The sequence below is a fragment of the Pogoniulus pusillus genome, chromosome 16 (assembly GCF_015220805.1).
Source record: "Pogoniulus pusillus isolate bPogPus1 chromosome 16, bPogPus1.pri, whole genome shotgun sequence".
Classification (NCBI taxonomy): Eukaryota; Metazoa; Chordata; class Aves; order Piciformes; family Lybiidae; genus Pogoniulus; species Pogoniulus pusillus.
In genome coordinates, this window is record NC_087279.1 from 18,463,589 (window position 1) to 18,478,565 (window position 14,977).

Consider the following 14,977-nt stretch of genomic DNA (forward strand, 5'->3'; position numbering starts at 1 on the left):
TGGGAAATGGGACACAGAGTTGCTCTGTAGCTCAGAACTTAGCCTGGTTCCCCCAGGCGAGCGCAACAAGCGTTCCCTGAAGGCGCTGGGATCATCCAAATCACTTGAGTGCTTGATGCTAGGGGAAAACACCACATAAACGCTTCAGTAAAGTAGACCCATGAACGCCTTATCTGTCGGTTCACACACTGCTGGCCCTTGGTGTGTAGCTACTGAAACATAAAAACGTCAGAGGCAGTGAAATATATATTGCCAAATGATTCCAGCAGCAAAGTAATTCATTTGCATTATGGAGCTAATCATTGCAGCTAGCACAAGTAGCACTTCTGGAGCTTTTAGCATCGTGCCCAAAACAAACAACAAACCCCTAAGAAACTCAACAACAACAACCACAAAAACAAAACCAGACAAAATTAGTATTTGTATTGATAAAATTGATTAAAATACCTTGATAAAATTAGTGTTTATAAGTTAGTCCTAGAAACAGATTCCAATACTTGATACAGAAGTTATGCACAGCTTGGAGAGAGTTAAAACCTAAGCAGTCGGCCAAGGAGGTTTTTAGAAGAGGGGCTTCGAAAAGAAGAAGGAAAGCATCTGGGGTGAATTCAAACAGCCTGAATTCTACCTCAGCCTCTCTGTCTCAGCAACAGTAAAACTCTGACACCTCCAAAGAATAAGATACTAATTGGGCAGCTGCAGAAACGCAGCCAATAGGAAACACAACGCACCAAGGACGTCGATGGAAATGAGGCCAGATGACTTTAGCTCAAAAATGCATAAAAACTGGAGGCAATTCAGAGCAAAAAAAAAATGATGCTCTAAAATAGCCTTAAAAGTAGTGCAAGCGGAAGGGGATATTTTCTGCTGATTATAGCAGCGCAGATCAGGAATGGTCCCAGCAGCAGAATGGCATCAATTGAACTACTACCTCACTGGAGGTGCTGCCTTTGTTGATTAAAGGATAGCTTTAACAATGGTCTATCTGTTCTTTGTAAGTGAGATCGTTACAATTATGCCTCTTCCCCTAGGACCTACAGCAAAGACTGGATTCAGGAGAAGGAAAAAAAACTGAACAGAACAACCACCAAGTAACCTTCAACATTTTGCCAGCCTAAAATTAAACACAACAGAGTTCTCAGCAGCATGTCTGTGCTGCCCAACAATCGTTCAGCCTTATCTCAAGAAACCCACGATGCCAAAGCAATTAGTGGTAAGAGCTTTAGGGAGTTAAAATGTTGCTTGTGAGCCTGTGATAGGAGGGTGAAAACCTAAGGGTGTGGATCGCAGCTCAGATGCTGGTGGAACAGCAGGCAAGGGATTTGAGGGGCTTCTTATCTCCAAATTGTTTTGTCTTTGCTTTACCATCAGTGTGTGTGTAAGGAGGACTGTGCTTTACACAGCTTGTGTATAAGCAAGGGATGAACATTTTCAGGGGAGGGGGGTGTGGAAGGGTCAGAACACAAATACTTTCCAGTTTAGGGAAGCTTTAATTCCTGCAGACACAAAAAGCTCAGTGGTTCAGATGCAGAGAGCCCCTAAGCCCAGCACTGCTGTAAAACTCTACTACACCAGTTAGGGCAGGGCAGCTGATTGACTTGTTTATGATTCTTCTTGGGCCAGGGTCAAAGATGCCATCTCTACATACAGAACCAGCATCTGAAGGGTTCTCTTCCAAATCTGGGATGGAAACTCAGCTTTCACTGTCAGGTAAGCTCATGATGCTCTTGCAGGAGAGGTCTGCATTCAATACTCTTCTGCCCCTGAATAGATGAGAGGGGTAAAATAGCCCCATGCTTACAAAACTCCCTATCCAAAACCCTGAGTTAATCAGCAGATATGGTCAAGTGACATAATCAATACAGAGGTCTCAGTTTTATATCACCGATCCCTTTGCACTGGATCTGGATATACCACCACATATCTTCTACACCTTCCTTCACTTCTTGCAGAAAGCCCAAAAGAGGATGAAGAAAAGCCAGAGGAAAATCCATTTACAATTCCTCCAGATGCCAATATTTTCTCAATGAGGGACAAGGAGAGAAGAAAGGCTAAGATGGTATGTATACATGCAAACACTTAGTGCCCAAGAGAAATAATAGCTGCCAAATTCAGTGGAGAATTCTCCCAGGTCAACTTCAAGAACCACTGAAGTCCACAGTGAAATTACAGCAGTAGATCTGAGCACAGGCAGTTGGTTGCCACTGAAAGATCTGGATATTGGCACTTTGCTGCTTACAACAAGGTAGATTTACCACTCATCCCCCTTCCTGGAGAAGACGACTGCCAGTGCTGTTAGCACTGATTTCTGCATGAAGCTTTGGTGGAAGACATTTTGCTTTCCAAATCAATGAGGAGAGGTTGAGGGAGCTGGGGGTGTGCAGCCTGCAGAAGAGGAGGCTCAGGGGGGACCTCATTGCTGTCTACAATTACCTAAAGGGAGGCTGCAGCCAGGTGGAGTTGGTCTCTTCTCCCAGACAACCAGCAACAGAACAAGGGGACACAGTCTCAGGTTGTGCCAGGGCAGGTCTAGGCTGGATGTTAGGAGGAAGTTGTTGTCAGAGAGAGTGATTGGCATTGGAATGGGCTGCCCAGGGAGGTGGTGGAGTCACTGTCCATGGAGGTGTTGAAGAAAAGTCAGGATGAGGCACTTGGTGCCATGGTCTAGTTGACTGCCTAGGGCTGGGTGCTAGGTTGGCCTGGATGATCTTGGAGGTCTCTTCCAACCTGGTTGGAACCTGGTACATACACACACATACATATAGGGAAGAGCTTAGGAAGAAGTGCATTAAGGATATCTGCTGAGAGATGCCCTCAGCCTAACTCGTGCCCAGACTGTGCAGACAGCACTGAGCTACACTTCAGCTGGTGTGAAAGCACTGAGCATGAACTACCTTTTCTCCCCCAGCAAGTTCTGGAGTAGGTTTGAATAGATCCTCTCAATGTGCCCTTGAATGTTTCCCATGGCTTTGTGAAGGCTGGACTGAGCTGGCATCGAGCGTGGGCTGCCCTGTTGTTTCCTTTCACTAGGAGACTTGAAGGATGAAGTTCTGAAAATTTCCATTCTCTCCCAGGAATAATCCAGGAAGGAAAAATTAGGACACTGAGTAGGTACAAGCTGGTACAGCTGGTGGCTGGATGCAGAATACAAATCGTGTTAGGAACAAGTTCTTCACCATGAGGGCAGTGGAACACTGGAACAGATTACCCAGGGGGGTACCTGAGGCCCCATCCTTGGACATATTCAGGGTGAGGCTTGACAAGGCTCTGGGCAACACGATCTAGCTGAGGATGCCCCTGCTTACTGCAGAGGGGGTTAGACCAGATGAGCTTTAGAGGTCCCTCTCAACCCAAACCATTCTATGAAATTAATGAGAAGAAAAGCTCAGCAATTGTTTCAGTTGCCTTAAGGCAGAATATCATTGGGATCAGGTAAACAAGGCAGACATCCATCAGTGTTAGCAGCCTGCAAATTTCAAGCCTGCTGATAAGCACTCATGTCTTTAAAAGCCACAGCAAACAAAGCAACTTATCAAACTCTCCCCATAACTGATTTCTTCTCATAGGAACGTGAAAGAATGAAGACCATGAAAATCCATGAGAAAATGACTTACTGCACTAAAGCAAAAGCAAAGCAAACTGAGTTGATGAAGGGTCTGCAAAAGGAGGAGGAAGAGGAGGCCAGAAAACAGGAAACAAACAATGAAAGTCTGAAAACACTTCAAAAGACTCTTTCAGGGAAGCTACCCATTAAAACCGGTAGGAAACAGTGACTATCTGTGTAGTGGTGCTGCTCAGCTGAGTAACAGCCTACAGCAGGAATCAGAGAGGGAATGGGAATAGCAGTTAGCTCTATCTTTGCTGTGCTCTGGTAGTCACAGAAGTTATAGTCTGCCTTTTGCCAGCCTCTGTGTGCACTCATGGATGAGGCATGGCTCACCCTCGCTGCAGCAGCCTGGGTTCCATCGTCCCAAGTGGCCTTCACAAGAGCTGGGAGCTCTTGGAATCATCTGGGAACCAGCTGAGAGGTTGCAAGATTTTGTGTCACAGAGACACTACTACTAAACTGACTTGAAAGTATGTTTTAGTGGCTGTGGACATAAATCTTCTGCCTCTGGCAGGAGAATCATAGAATCAACCAGGTTGGAAGAGACCTCCAAGATCATCCAGTCAAACCTATCCCCCAGCCCTATCCAGTCAACCAGACCATGGCACTAAGTGCCTCATCCAGGCTTTGCTTGAAGAAGTAACTTTGCCATTTCTGTCTAGAGGACATCAACCACTGTAAAGACCACTCCATGTTGTTTAGTTTTGCTCAATGAAAGCCCACACAAAACTGATCCTAATCGAGGTCTGAGCTGCAGTAATCAGTATAGCTGCCTCTAATGCCAAGCACATGCTCACAGCAGCCTACATATCTACTGTGTTTTCCCCTGCCCATATTTCCCCTCTACTCTGATCATCTTTCTATCCTAATTTCAGATTACCCATTACAAAAGAGGAGCCTCCATGACGAGATAAATGACCTAAGAGAGATATTCTACCTCGAGGTGCTTGGCTTTAAGAGTGTTACTTTCTGTTCATTTAATTATTCCTCCCTGTGTTGTTTTGGTTTGTATTTCCCCTCCCAGCCCCAAGATCCATTGCTTAGAGACCATCCCAAGGAGGCACACATCATGAACTAACTGTCCAAGTCCTGTGTTAAAAACACTCAGAGTCCACAGCCCAAGCAAGAAAGAAAGGAACACAGGTGATTTGCAGCATCCATGCAGCTATTCCATTTGTAAGCTGAGCTGCACAGACACACCAACCACCTTGCTCCTGCTGTCCTACACACAGACCATAGCCAGGACCATTCTGAACACAAAATAAGGCAGTTGTGAATCATAGAATCAACCAGGTTGGAAGAAACCTCCCAGCTCATCCAGTCCAAACAATACACATCCAGTGCAACTATATTATTCATGGCTCTATGATTATTCACCTCTGTAACTGTGCTGTAGCACAACTGAATCAGTCTCTGTCAGCCAGGAGTTCATACAGTGTGGGGACTTCTGGAGTCTGCTTTTCATTTCACTTTGTATGTTACTTCTGAAAGGTCTCCTGGAAAAGATGTGCCTATTTTGCACCAAGACACACACTGTTGTTTGAAATCCTTGCCCTCTCCTCCTCCTTCTCTTATGGTAGTAAAGTAACCAAGAACAAAGCTAAACAGATGCATCATTTAAAAGCAACCAGGCAACGTGACTGTGTTGTTCTGGGGCTCGTTTCAGTATGCCATGGCAGTAATGCGAGAGGAGATGCAAAAGATGGACAGCACAGCAGAGAGAGAGGAAAGAAAGCTGGAAGAGGCAGAAAGAAAGATGAAGAAGGATGCTGCCGCGTTTTATGAGGCCCAGAAGGAGAGGCAGAAACAGTACTCTCAAGCCTTAGAAAGGTGATGGAAGTAGAGGGAGCTATTCGTGGGCTCTTTTGTGGCGGGCAGGAGAGATCTTTGCTCGGCCTTCCTGCAGGGTTTGGCTAGCAAAGGGTCTGATTTTGCTCAGAGTTACAGTCTTGGTGGCACTTCCTCTCCACGCTTTCAATGAAAACAAGGAAGGAGACAATAGCTGAGAAACGCCCTCATTGCAAATGCCCCTGATTTGCCTGCAGCAGGGAACTGCTGACCTTCCCTCTTCCATTCTTCCCACACCTCCTTACCAGCAGGACATGCTTCTGCCCAGCCCTTCAGAGCAGGAACAGTTCCCTACCTGAAGCAAACTGAGCACTTTGTCCCATTGCAAAGGCAGAGCAGCAACTGATGCTCAGCAGCAGCCAAATTAAGAAGGTCTTCACTTGGCAGCTTCACTGGGACCCTGTGCTCTCTTTGCCAAGACAAGCAGGGCCTTCGGGCAGGAGGCAAGCACCACCTGGAATACACCTGTGAGAGATTTCTAGCGCTCTCCCCACATCATCTTCTCTGTTTTAGGCACACTTTGACTCACTACCCACTTACTGTTTGCTTATGTTTATGTATTCTTTCCTAGTGTCAGAAAAGAAGTTGCAGCACAGGAAGAGAAAACAAGAGAGATCCAGGAAATCAACTCCCAAATAGAGGATGTCAAAAGGTAAGAGCTGCTCACTACTCCTGCCCAGCTTTCAACAGCTCCTGCAGCCTTGTACCCTCACAGCCCTCAGGATAAAAGGCAGGCATGGTCAATGTTAAGACTCAGAAGGTTTCAGCTCTGATTTTCCAGATGCTGGCTTTGTTTCTGGAACACCTCAGCTAGTACTTTAATGATTTTTAAGTATAAGTATTCCAAACTCAAAACTAAATGCCTAGCCTCAGATTAAAACCCAGCCAACACTAAGCCAAGCATTTCAGTGGTGACCTGGGGAAAGGGCAAACTAAATCAATTAGAATTGCCAGTATGAGGTGAGCTGGCAAGAGTTCTCATTCATTTAAAGTAGAAATTAGCAAGCCCAGTGCCACAGCAAGAATCTGACCACAAAGATGTGAGAGCAGCAAAGAGAAAGACTTGGGAGTCCTGGTGGATGGAAGGATGGCTGTGAGCCAGCAGTGTGCTCTTGTGGCCAGGAAGGCCAATGCCATTCTGGGGTGTATCAGAAGGGCTGTGGTTGGTGGGTCAAGGGAGGTTCTCCTTCCCCTCTACTCTGCCCTGGTGAGGATTCATCTGCAGTATTGTGTCCAGTTCTGGGCCCCCCAGCTCAAGAAGGACATAGAACTGCTTGAGAGAGTCCAGCACAGAGCCACAAAGATGATTAAGGAAGTTGAACATCTTCCTTGCAAGGAGAGCCTGAGGGAGCTGGGGCTTCTGAGCTTGGAGAGGAGGAGACTAAGGGGTGACCTCATTCATGCTTATAAATATGTAAGGGGTGAGTGCCAGGAGGCAGGAGCCAGGATCTGCTGGGTGATGCCCAGGGACAGGACAAGGGGCAATGGGTGGAAGTTGAACCATGTGAACCTGAGGAGGATTTTTGCCCTGTGAGAGTGACAGAGCACTGGAACAGGCTGCCCAGGGGGGTTGTGGAGTCTCCCTCTCTGGAGATATTCAAGAACCATCTGGATGCATTCCTGTGTGATCTGCTCTAGGTGATCTTGCTCTGGCAGGGGGGCTGCACAAGATGATCATTTGAGATTCCTTCCAGCCCCTGACATTCCATGATTCTATGTGACCAGATGTCTTCCAGATGAGGAAGCACAGCAGTCAGGGCAGGCTCCCCTTGCCCCTGCACACACGTGAAGATGTGTGGCCTCGTGTCCTTTCTCTGGGTGAAGCTGAGCATCAGGAGTTAGAAAACCTATTCAAGCAGGGCCTTTCCTGCCCCCAGCAAACCCTGTCCACCTCTCTTAACGCAGTGATATAGTGAAAATGAAGAACACCCTGCAGGAGTACAAGCTCTACAGGGACTTCTTCTACAAACTATCTCCGAAAGAGTGGCAGGAGAAACATGGGAAAAAGGGCACGAAGGGGAAATACTTGAAAGCATTTCTATCAACAGGAGAACTGTAAGTATTAGCCAAAGCAAACAGCAGACCTCAGTGCTGTACAGAACACTCAACTGACTGGGAGTCAGCACAAAGGGAACACGCTCCTCACCTTCGCTGTGAGCTGGCTGACATCTGGGTCTCTTTGGAACAAATCAACACTAGAAAGGCATCAGGTGTGCAATTCAGTACCTATGTACCTACTCCAACAGGGCTCCCTCCTCCAGCCCACGGCTGAGAACCTTAACAAAAGAATTTGGGTGTGGAGGTAACCCCAGGAGGGTTACCTCAGGCATTTGTCCTGGAGCAAAGCTTCTCTGTGGCTTTGTGGCTGTTACTGGTTCCCACTGTTGATCACAGCCAGCATGGGAGTTAAGGCCAGGCTGGATGAGGCTGTGGCCAGCCTGATTTAGTGTAGAGTGCTCCTGCCCATGGCAGGGAGGTTGGAACTAGATGATCCTTGTGGTCCCTTCCAACCCTGACTGATTCTGTGGTTCTCTAATGCAGGTCCAACATCACTGTAGATCCACATTGCATTGACTGTCTACTTTTAGTAAGAGCTTTCAGACAGTGTGTGGTGGGATGCAGGCAGAGTAACTGCAGTAATAGGCAGGGCCAGGCTTCTTGAGGCAAAGCAAGCAATTGCCTTGGAAAGCAAAGTGTGAGCAGCCAGTGGCTCTCCTAAGGCCAAACCCCTGCCTAGCAGTAGAGACTGAAGTCACTGCTTGCAGGGCCATTTCCTCTGCCTCTATTCAGAACGCTGTAAGTGCCAGGGCTGCCACACGCCACACGTTGTGAAGCCTCTGCAATTGCTGAGCTGCTGCCACATGACAGTGGTGATGAAGACGCAGGTGAGGCTGGTACAAGGGGAACACAAATGAAGGTTTTTCACCCTTCCACGGCACAGCATGACAAGTACAAGTAAAGGTGATGAGCAGACTGCTGCCAAGAGCAGTCAGGCACCTTTTGCCTCGCTCTCTGCGCTGCTCGATCCCGGGGCTGAGCAGAGAAGCGAGAGGCTGCGCTGCTGGTCAGCGGCGCTCAGCTGCGCAAAGGGAGCGACTCAGAGTCGCCCTCTAGCGTCCCGTGGCGGCTACAGCATGTAGCTCGGGAGCGGTACCGCAGCCGGCGCCAAGCGCAAGGCATCCTCTGCGCTCACTGTGCTGCCTCCTGAGCCTTTTCAGTAAGGCTCTTACCTAAGCTTTCTCATTGCCCAAGAGCCAAAGCCTCCCGTCGAGTTTAAAGGCATTTGGATCAACGCTCCAAGTTCAGGCTCATGCGTCACGTCCCGACCCTGCTGGCCAGCAGTGCCTGCAGCAGCTCAAACGGCAGCTTGCTTGGGACAGACGCAGCTCCTGCGCCGCCTGTTTGTGCGACCTCTGGCTCCTATGACCCCCACACAGCTCGCAGCCACAGGGGACCAAACGTGCGGCTGTGCAAAGAAAGGACTGTTCAGGAGCAAAGAGCACCAGCAAACAACTGTGTTTGGGACTCACTAGCAAGGCCTCCTTCCAGCTGTTGTTTCTTTAAGGGCTTGATATGCAAACTGGGTTTTTTTTACAGCTCTTCACTGGCGGATGTAGAAAGCGAAACCAGCTCGGATGAGGATGAGGTCAGAAGCCTTGTATTGAAATATTTGCACTTTCTGTTTGTCCTATGCAACTTGTTGACTTTGTATTCACTCAGTTCTCTCACCTTCTAACCATCCACTATGGTATTGAGGAGCTACTGTAACTATGTATTTATACACCCCTAAGTGTTCATCTTTCAGCAACACATATGATAAACACCTCAGTGCCATTTTCAGCCTCCACTTTCCAAAACCCCTCATCTCAAAGCCTGCCAGCCCCTCCACATGCCCTCACATCATGTAATGAGAGATTCTGAAATGAGTGAAGCCATTGGTTTCTGTCTAAAATGGAAATTTTCCCATTCACAGATGTTTGCAACACTTTTTACTCCTCAAAATGCAGCTTGGTTTGGGGATGAGCTGCTGGGGCAGCATATAGCCATGCACTAAGCAGGAAAATAGGAGGCATAATATACCTGGGGCAGGCACAGACCTCTCTGAGTGGGAGAGTACTTGAGCAGCCAGGGCTGGTGCAGACCAGCCTCCATGTAGTGCAACAGAAAGCAAGCCAGAGGAGAGCAAAAGCTCATTGCCATCTGTTTCCCCACTCCAGGAGCCTGAGTTGTATTTTACTGATCCCCAACAAGTGCTGTCTGTTTTAACAAAGATGGAGGAAGATATCTTGTCCCTCATCCAGAATCCCAAGGATACCAACACAACAGTGGACAAGCTCATCACCGAATGTGTAAGCAAGTAAGTATGACCCTGGAAATCCTGGGAAGGGGTCCCTGTGGGCCAGCTTTCAAACACGGGTGACTACCTGAAGGGAGGTTGTAGCCAGGTGGGGTTGGTCTCTCCTGCCAGGCAACCAGCAAGAGAACAAGGGGACACAGTCTCAAGTTGTGCCAGGGCAGGTCTAGGCTGGATGTTAGGAGGAAGTTGTTGGCAGAGAGAGTGATTGCCATTGGAATGGGCTGCCCAGGGAGGTGCTGGAGTCACTGTCCCTGAAGGTGTTCAAGAAAAGACTGGATGGGGCACTTAGTGCCATGGTCTAGTTGACTGGCTAGGGATGGGTGCTAGGTTGGACTGGATGATCTTGGAGGTCTCTTCCAGCCTGGTTGATTCTATGATTCTCTTCCTCCTACTAGCACCTCAACATCAGGCTGCATGCTACAGTTCACTTGTGATGCTTGTCATGCAGCACACAGAAAGAGTCTCTTTCTCATGCCTCAGAGCCCAGCTACAGTGCATTCAGCTCACCAGTTTGTGAGCTGCTAGGAAAGAAACCCATCTATCATTTGGGAGGTCAGGCTGGAGTTTGGGACTAGCTCCTTAGTCCTCCAGGCACAGGCTGAGGAACTGGTTCATTTAACTTGTTGGAGTGGACATAAAGCAGAAGTATTGTGTAATTCTCATCAAGAAAGACCAAAGGAAGAAACAAGGCATGTGCTGAAGTGATCCAAACCAGCACCAAGTGCAGACTCACTGCAACCTCTAGAAGCAGCCAGCAGGGACTCCAAGTGTAAGTGCAGTGTGTTTCCATGGCAGGTAGACAACACGTTCCCATTTGTAGGGTAGCTTAGCCCCTTATGAAAGTTTTCAGAGGTAGCCCACCTCCCTCGTTGACTCATTAAAAAGCCTTGCAGGTTTAGCTGTGCTACTTTCTCCCTCCCCCACGGCAGCATAACAACTGTTATTCCAGAAGAACCCCAAGTTCCCTCTGCTCTCAGAGCTGCGGGGCCAAGTTCCCCAGGAATGGCATGAAGTGTTACCTCCATCTGCCGGCAGCAGCAGAGACGGTCCCAGCCCGGAGAGCAAGCAGTGGAGTCCTGGCTTTCAGAGGTGCCCTTTCTAAACATCTCCATTCTCTTCTGGCTTAGGGAGAAGAAGTTAGCAGAGCTGAAACAGCAGGTAGCCACCCTCAAATCCGCCACTGCCAAGGAAGAAGAGAAAAAAGCAGATCTGAAGCTTAAAGTTCACCTCTGCTTCTCTGAAGCTGAGGAGCAGGTACATGCTGAGATGAAGGCAAGGGGGTTTAGCACACATAAATGTGTCCTCCAGGCACATCCATCTGGAAAAAAAAAAAAAAAAATAAATAAAAAAAAGAGGTAGGCAGTGGGTGGCACTGGGGAGGGATCAGCATCGTTTTCCAGCAAGGCAGCCACAGCTGGGGCAGTGAACTGGGACAAATGTGTCTGCTCCATGCAGCTTCTGCAGGCTGGGAGCAGGGCTTGCAGAGGCAACCAGGTAGCTGCAAACTGTCTCCTGCCACAGCAAAGCTGTGGAGACCAAGAGAAAAATGGCTCAGTTCTGTCCGTCTCAGCCATCTACCCCAGACACTGGTGCTGAGCAAACTGGGAAACAAGTGGTTACTGGGCAGGCACAGCTGTGGCTCTCATCATAGTTCCTCTCTAGGACAAAATGCTGGAAAGCCTGAAGAAGAAGGTGCAGGAGGTTTATAGACACTACACAGGAGAAAGTGGAGCAAACCTGCAGACAGAGCAGATGCTAATAAGGATAGAAAAACAGGTCCATGATTTACTGGATGAACTGGAGACAATTCCACCAGAAACATTAAATCCGATTGTGAAAGCCAAGCAGAAGGAATGGAGGTTAAGGTAAGACAAAAGAACTCTCTTCTGGAAAGGGGCCTGCTGGTTTTGAATGTTGAGAGCCCAAAATCAAAGCCACTGGTAAAGCCAAATTTGTCAGCTCAGCCCAGGAAACTCTATCAGCAATCTGAAAACCCATGTGACCATTTTACTTCTGTAAGGGCTTCACAGTCATAGTGCTTCTACCTCCCATTTAGGGAGCAGCAGCCCACAGCTACCTTAGGAAACAGATGGAAGCTACATCAGAAAAGGGCAAAATCTGGAAGCATCAAAAAAACAAAGCAGCAAACAAACCAACCCAGATTTACTTAATGGAATCAGCATTTTAAGTAGGCAAGTTGCAGGAGTAGGGAGCTGATCATGCCCCTGTGCTCAGCACTCATGAGACCACAGCTCGAGTGCTGTGTCCAGTTTTGGTCACCACAGTACAGGAGGGACATTGAGGTGCTGGAGCAGGTGCAGAGAAGGGCAAAGAGGCTGGGGAGAGGTCTGGCAAACCTGACCTGTGAGGAGCAGCTGAGGGAGCTGGGGGTGTTTAGTCTGGAGAAGAGGAGGCTGAGAGGGGACCTTATTGCCCTCTACAACTACCTAAAAGGAGGTTGCAGTGAGGCTGGAGCTGGTCTCTTCCCCTGAATTACTAAGGGTAGGACAAGACGAAACAGACTCAAGTTGCATCAGGGGAGGTTTAGGTTGGATGTTGGGAGGAAGTTCTTTACTGAGCAGGTGGTCAGGCACTGGAACAGGCTGCCCAGGGAGGTGGTGGACTCACCATCCCTGGAGGTGTTTAAAAGGAGAGTGGCTGTGGTGCTTGAGGCTATGGTCTAGTGATGAAGGATGCTGGGATGAAGGTTGGACTGGATGATCCTGGTAGTCCTTTCCAACCATAGTGATTCACAGTGTTTAGATATTGTGCTGAGGGATTTGGTTTAGCCAAGGACCTGTCAGTGTGAAACTAATGATTGGACTCTGTGAGCTTGGAGGTCTTCTCCAACCCGACAAATTCTGTGATTGTGTAACAATACTTCAGCTGATTAAATAGATAACTACAGGGGAGTAATATTTTAACACACTCAAAGTCTGATGTGCCCTTGATATTTTGCCAGGTTTCAACAGGTGCACAAGGGCACTTGTCAGCAGTGCCAGCTTTCACATGTTACTTCCACAGGACTCCTAAGTTTAACTTGTATCACTAAATAGCAGCTAATCAACACATTAAATTTGGGTGCTAAGAGAAGGCACCTACTTTTGACTCAGTTATACACATGAAATCTCCCCTAAAATGACACAGCTGTGACAGGGCAGCTGATTGTATCTGGCCATCCTCAGATCAGATCCAGCAGATAAAAAGGATTTAAAGGCAGAACTGTGGCATGTCCCCCATACTTGCTCTCCTTCTCTGCATCTTTCTTCACTTTCATAGCAGAAAGAGTTGGATGCTTCTCCCTGGTGGCCTGTGAATGGTTTTGCACTCCTAGCAAAAGAGGAAAGACACAGGTTCATTCCACTCTGGGGATGGAGGAATCATAGCATGGTTTGGGTTGGAAGGAACCTCCATAAGTCATCTAGTCCAACCCCTCCTGCAGCAAGCAGGGGCATCCTCCGCTTGGACCAGCTTGCCAGAGCCCTGTCAAGCCTCACAGAAGTAACCGCATTGGAAAAGACCTCTAGCACCACCGAGTCCAACCTAGCACTCAGCCCTGTCCAATCAACTAACCCATGGCACTAAGTGCCCCATCCAGTCTCCTCTTGAATACCACCAGGGACGGTGACTCCACCACCTCCCTGGGCAGCCCATTCCAATGCCAATCACTCTTTCCCTGAAGAATTTCTTCCTAACATCCAGCCTAAACGTGCCCTGGCACAGTTTGAGACTGTGTCCTCTTGTTCTGTCACTGGGTAGGTGTTAGATGTTGATGCATACTTGGCATAGCTGCACACTGCCTTTAACCCATCCTTTATTTACTCCCTTCAAAAGGCTCAGAGAGGAAAAGCGAAGACAAGAGAAGCAGCAGGAGGAGGAAAGACTGAAAAGGATGCTGAAAAAACCACTGTCAGATGCAAAAATGTAAGGACCAGTGTCTTCTTAAAAAACATGCAATGCATGGTGCTGATTCCTATGTAAACTTACTGTGAATCTGATATTCCACAGGATATGATTGTCCTGAGTAACAGATGGTACACCACATGCAAAAGTGTTTTAACTAGCAATAAACCAGATGGGATGTTGAAGAATGTACTTGGATACCTGCTCCTATGGCACTGTCAATCCCCCTGCATAACTGTAGTTAATAAATTAAACAAAGTGAATGGCTTCTCACCTGTGCTGCTCCCATTCCCTTTTTGTTTTCTTTTCTTGGCTAGCTGAATGGCTCTGTAATCTGTTCTCGCAGACCCACTGCTCTCCTGGTATATTAAAAACAGCCAAGAGCACCACCCCCACACACCTGACTAGCAAGAGTAAAATAAGCACTGTTAAGGCACCTAAGGCACTAAGACAGACACCTGCCAGGTGTTTAGTATGATCACAAGTCTCCTTCAGGACTATAAAGAGGTGTTCAAGGAAAGACTGGGTGAGGCACTTAGTGCCATGGTCTATTTGATTGGCCAGGGCTGGGTGCTAGGTTGGTCTGGATGATCTTGGAGGTCTCTTCCAACCTGGTTGATTCTCTGGTTTCATAGTTTAAAATGCATTGAGTGGCATTTTAGCTTTTAAGTGTTCATCCCAGTACAAAAAGCACTGAAAGGATGCTGTTCTCTAAAGCAAGTGCTGGCTTTACACAGCTGGGGTAGAAAGCACAAGCATTGTTAGTGAGGGATTGGTAACTCCTATAAGGTGCCTGGCTCCACCAATGTTCGCTGCCCAGGGTTCTGTCTCTGCATGGCAATCTAGCAAGTCCATGCAAATGCTCTGCATAGAAATGAAGCACTATAACAACTGGCAGAGGGCTGAAAGATTTATGGCCAGGAAACTGCGTGCCAGTGCTTGCACAGATGTTGTGTAAGATGGATGTGGCAAGAGAAAGGTGGCATTTTCACACCCCTCGATTGTCTTGCCTGACAGGTCGCCAGACGCTGCTGGTCGGGGAACGACTATGCTTACGAAACGATCTGCCGAGCAATGAAAGAGAATGAGGCGTTGAAGGTGACCCTCCCGCACAAGGTGGTGGACGAGAGCATCTTAGAACAAGCTGTGAAGCAGTAGTGGTATTCCGAAGTGCAATGTTGTCCTTGCAGATGCATTTTAAAGTTGCTTCCTTGAATATCCTATTTTGCTGTCTGCTCAGATGATAAATGCCTTGCAAATGT

At 47.9% G+C, this 14,977-nt stretch overlaps 1 protein-coding gene across 1 annotated transcript; it reads left to right on the forward strand.

The window, feature by feature from the left end:
• The first annotated feature begins 1,049 nt into the window (after nucleotides 1-1,049).
• On the forward strand, nucleotides 1,050-14,977 carry CFAP100 (cilia and flagella associated protein 100). The gene is made up of 14 exons (XM_064156065.1): nucleotides 1,050-1,213; nucleotides 1,624-1,710; nucleotides 1,953-2,059; nucleotides 3,567-3,759; nucleotides 4,483-4,550; nucleotides 5,274-5,437; nucleotides 6,027-6,107; nucleotides 7,361-7,510; nucleotides 9,053-9,101; nucleotides 9,673-9,812; nucleotides 10,940-11,066; nucleotides 11,475-11,677; nucleotides 13,647-13,736; nucleotides 14,733-14,977. Exons 1-14 carry the CDS (start codon nucleotides 1,147-1,149, stop codon nucleotides 14,791-14,793), a joined length of 1,587 nt encoding a protein of 528 aa, XP_064012135.1. The 5' UTR covers nucleotides 1,050-1,146; the 3' UTR covers nucleotides 14,794-14,977.

Bases quoted from the DNA above. Each gene is read 5' to 3' on its own strand.
- CFAP100 (XM_064156065.1), top strand. From the start codon at position 1,147: ATGTCTGTGCTGCCCAACAATCGTTCAGCCTTATCTCAAGAAACCCAC. The intron at 4,551-5,273 runs GTGCTTGGCTTT...GGCTCGTTTCAG, and splicing joins GAGAGATATTCTACCTCGAG to TATGCCATGGCAGTAATGCG. The intron at 5,438-6,026 runs GTGATGGAAGTA...ATTCTTTCCTAG, and splicing joins TACTCTCAAGCCTTAGAAAG to TGTCAGAAAAGAAGTTGCAG.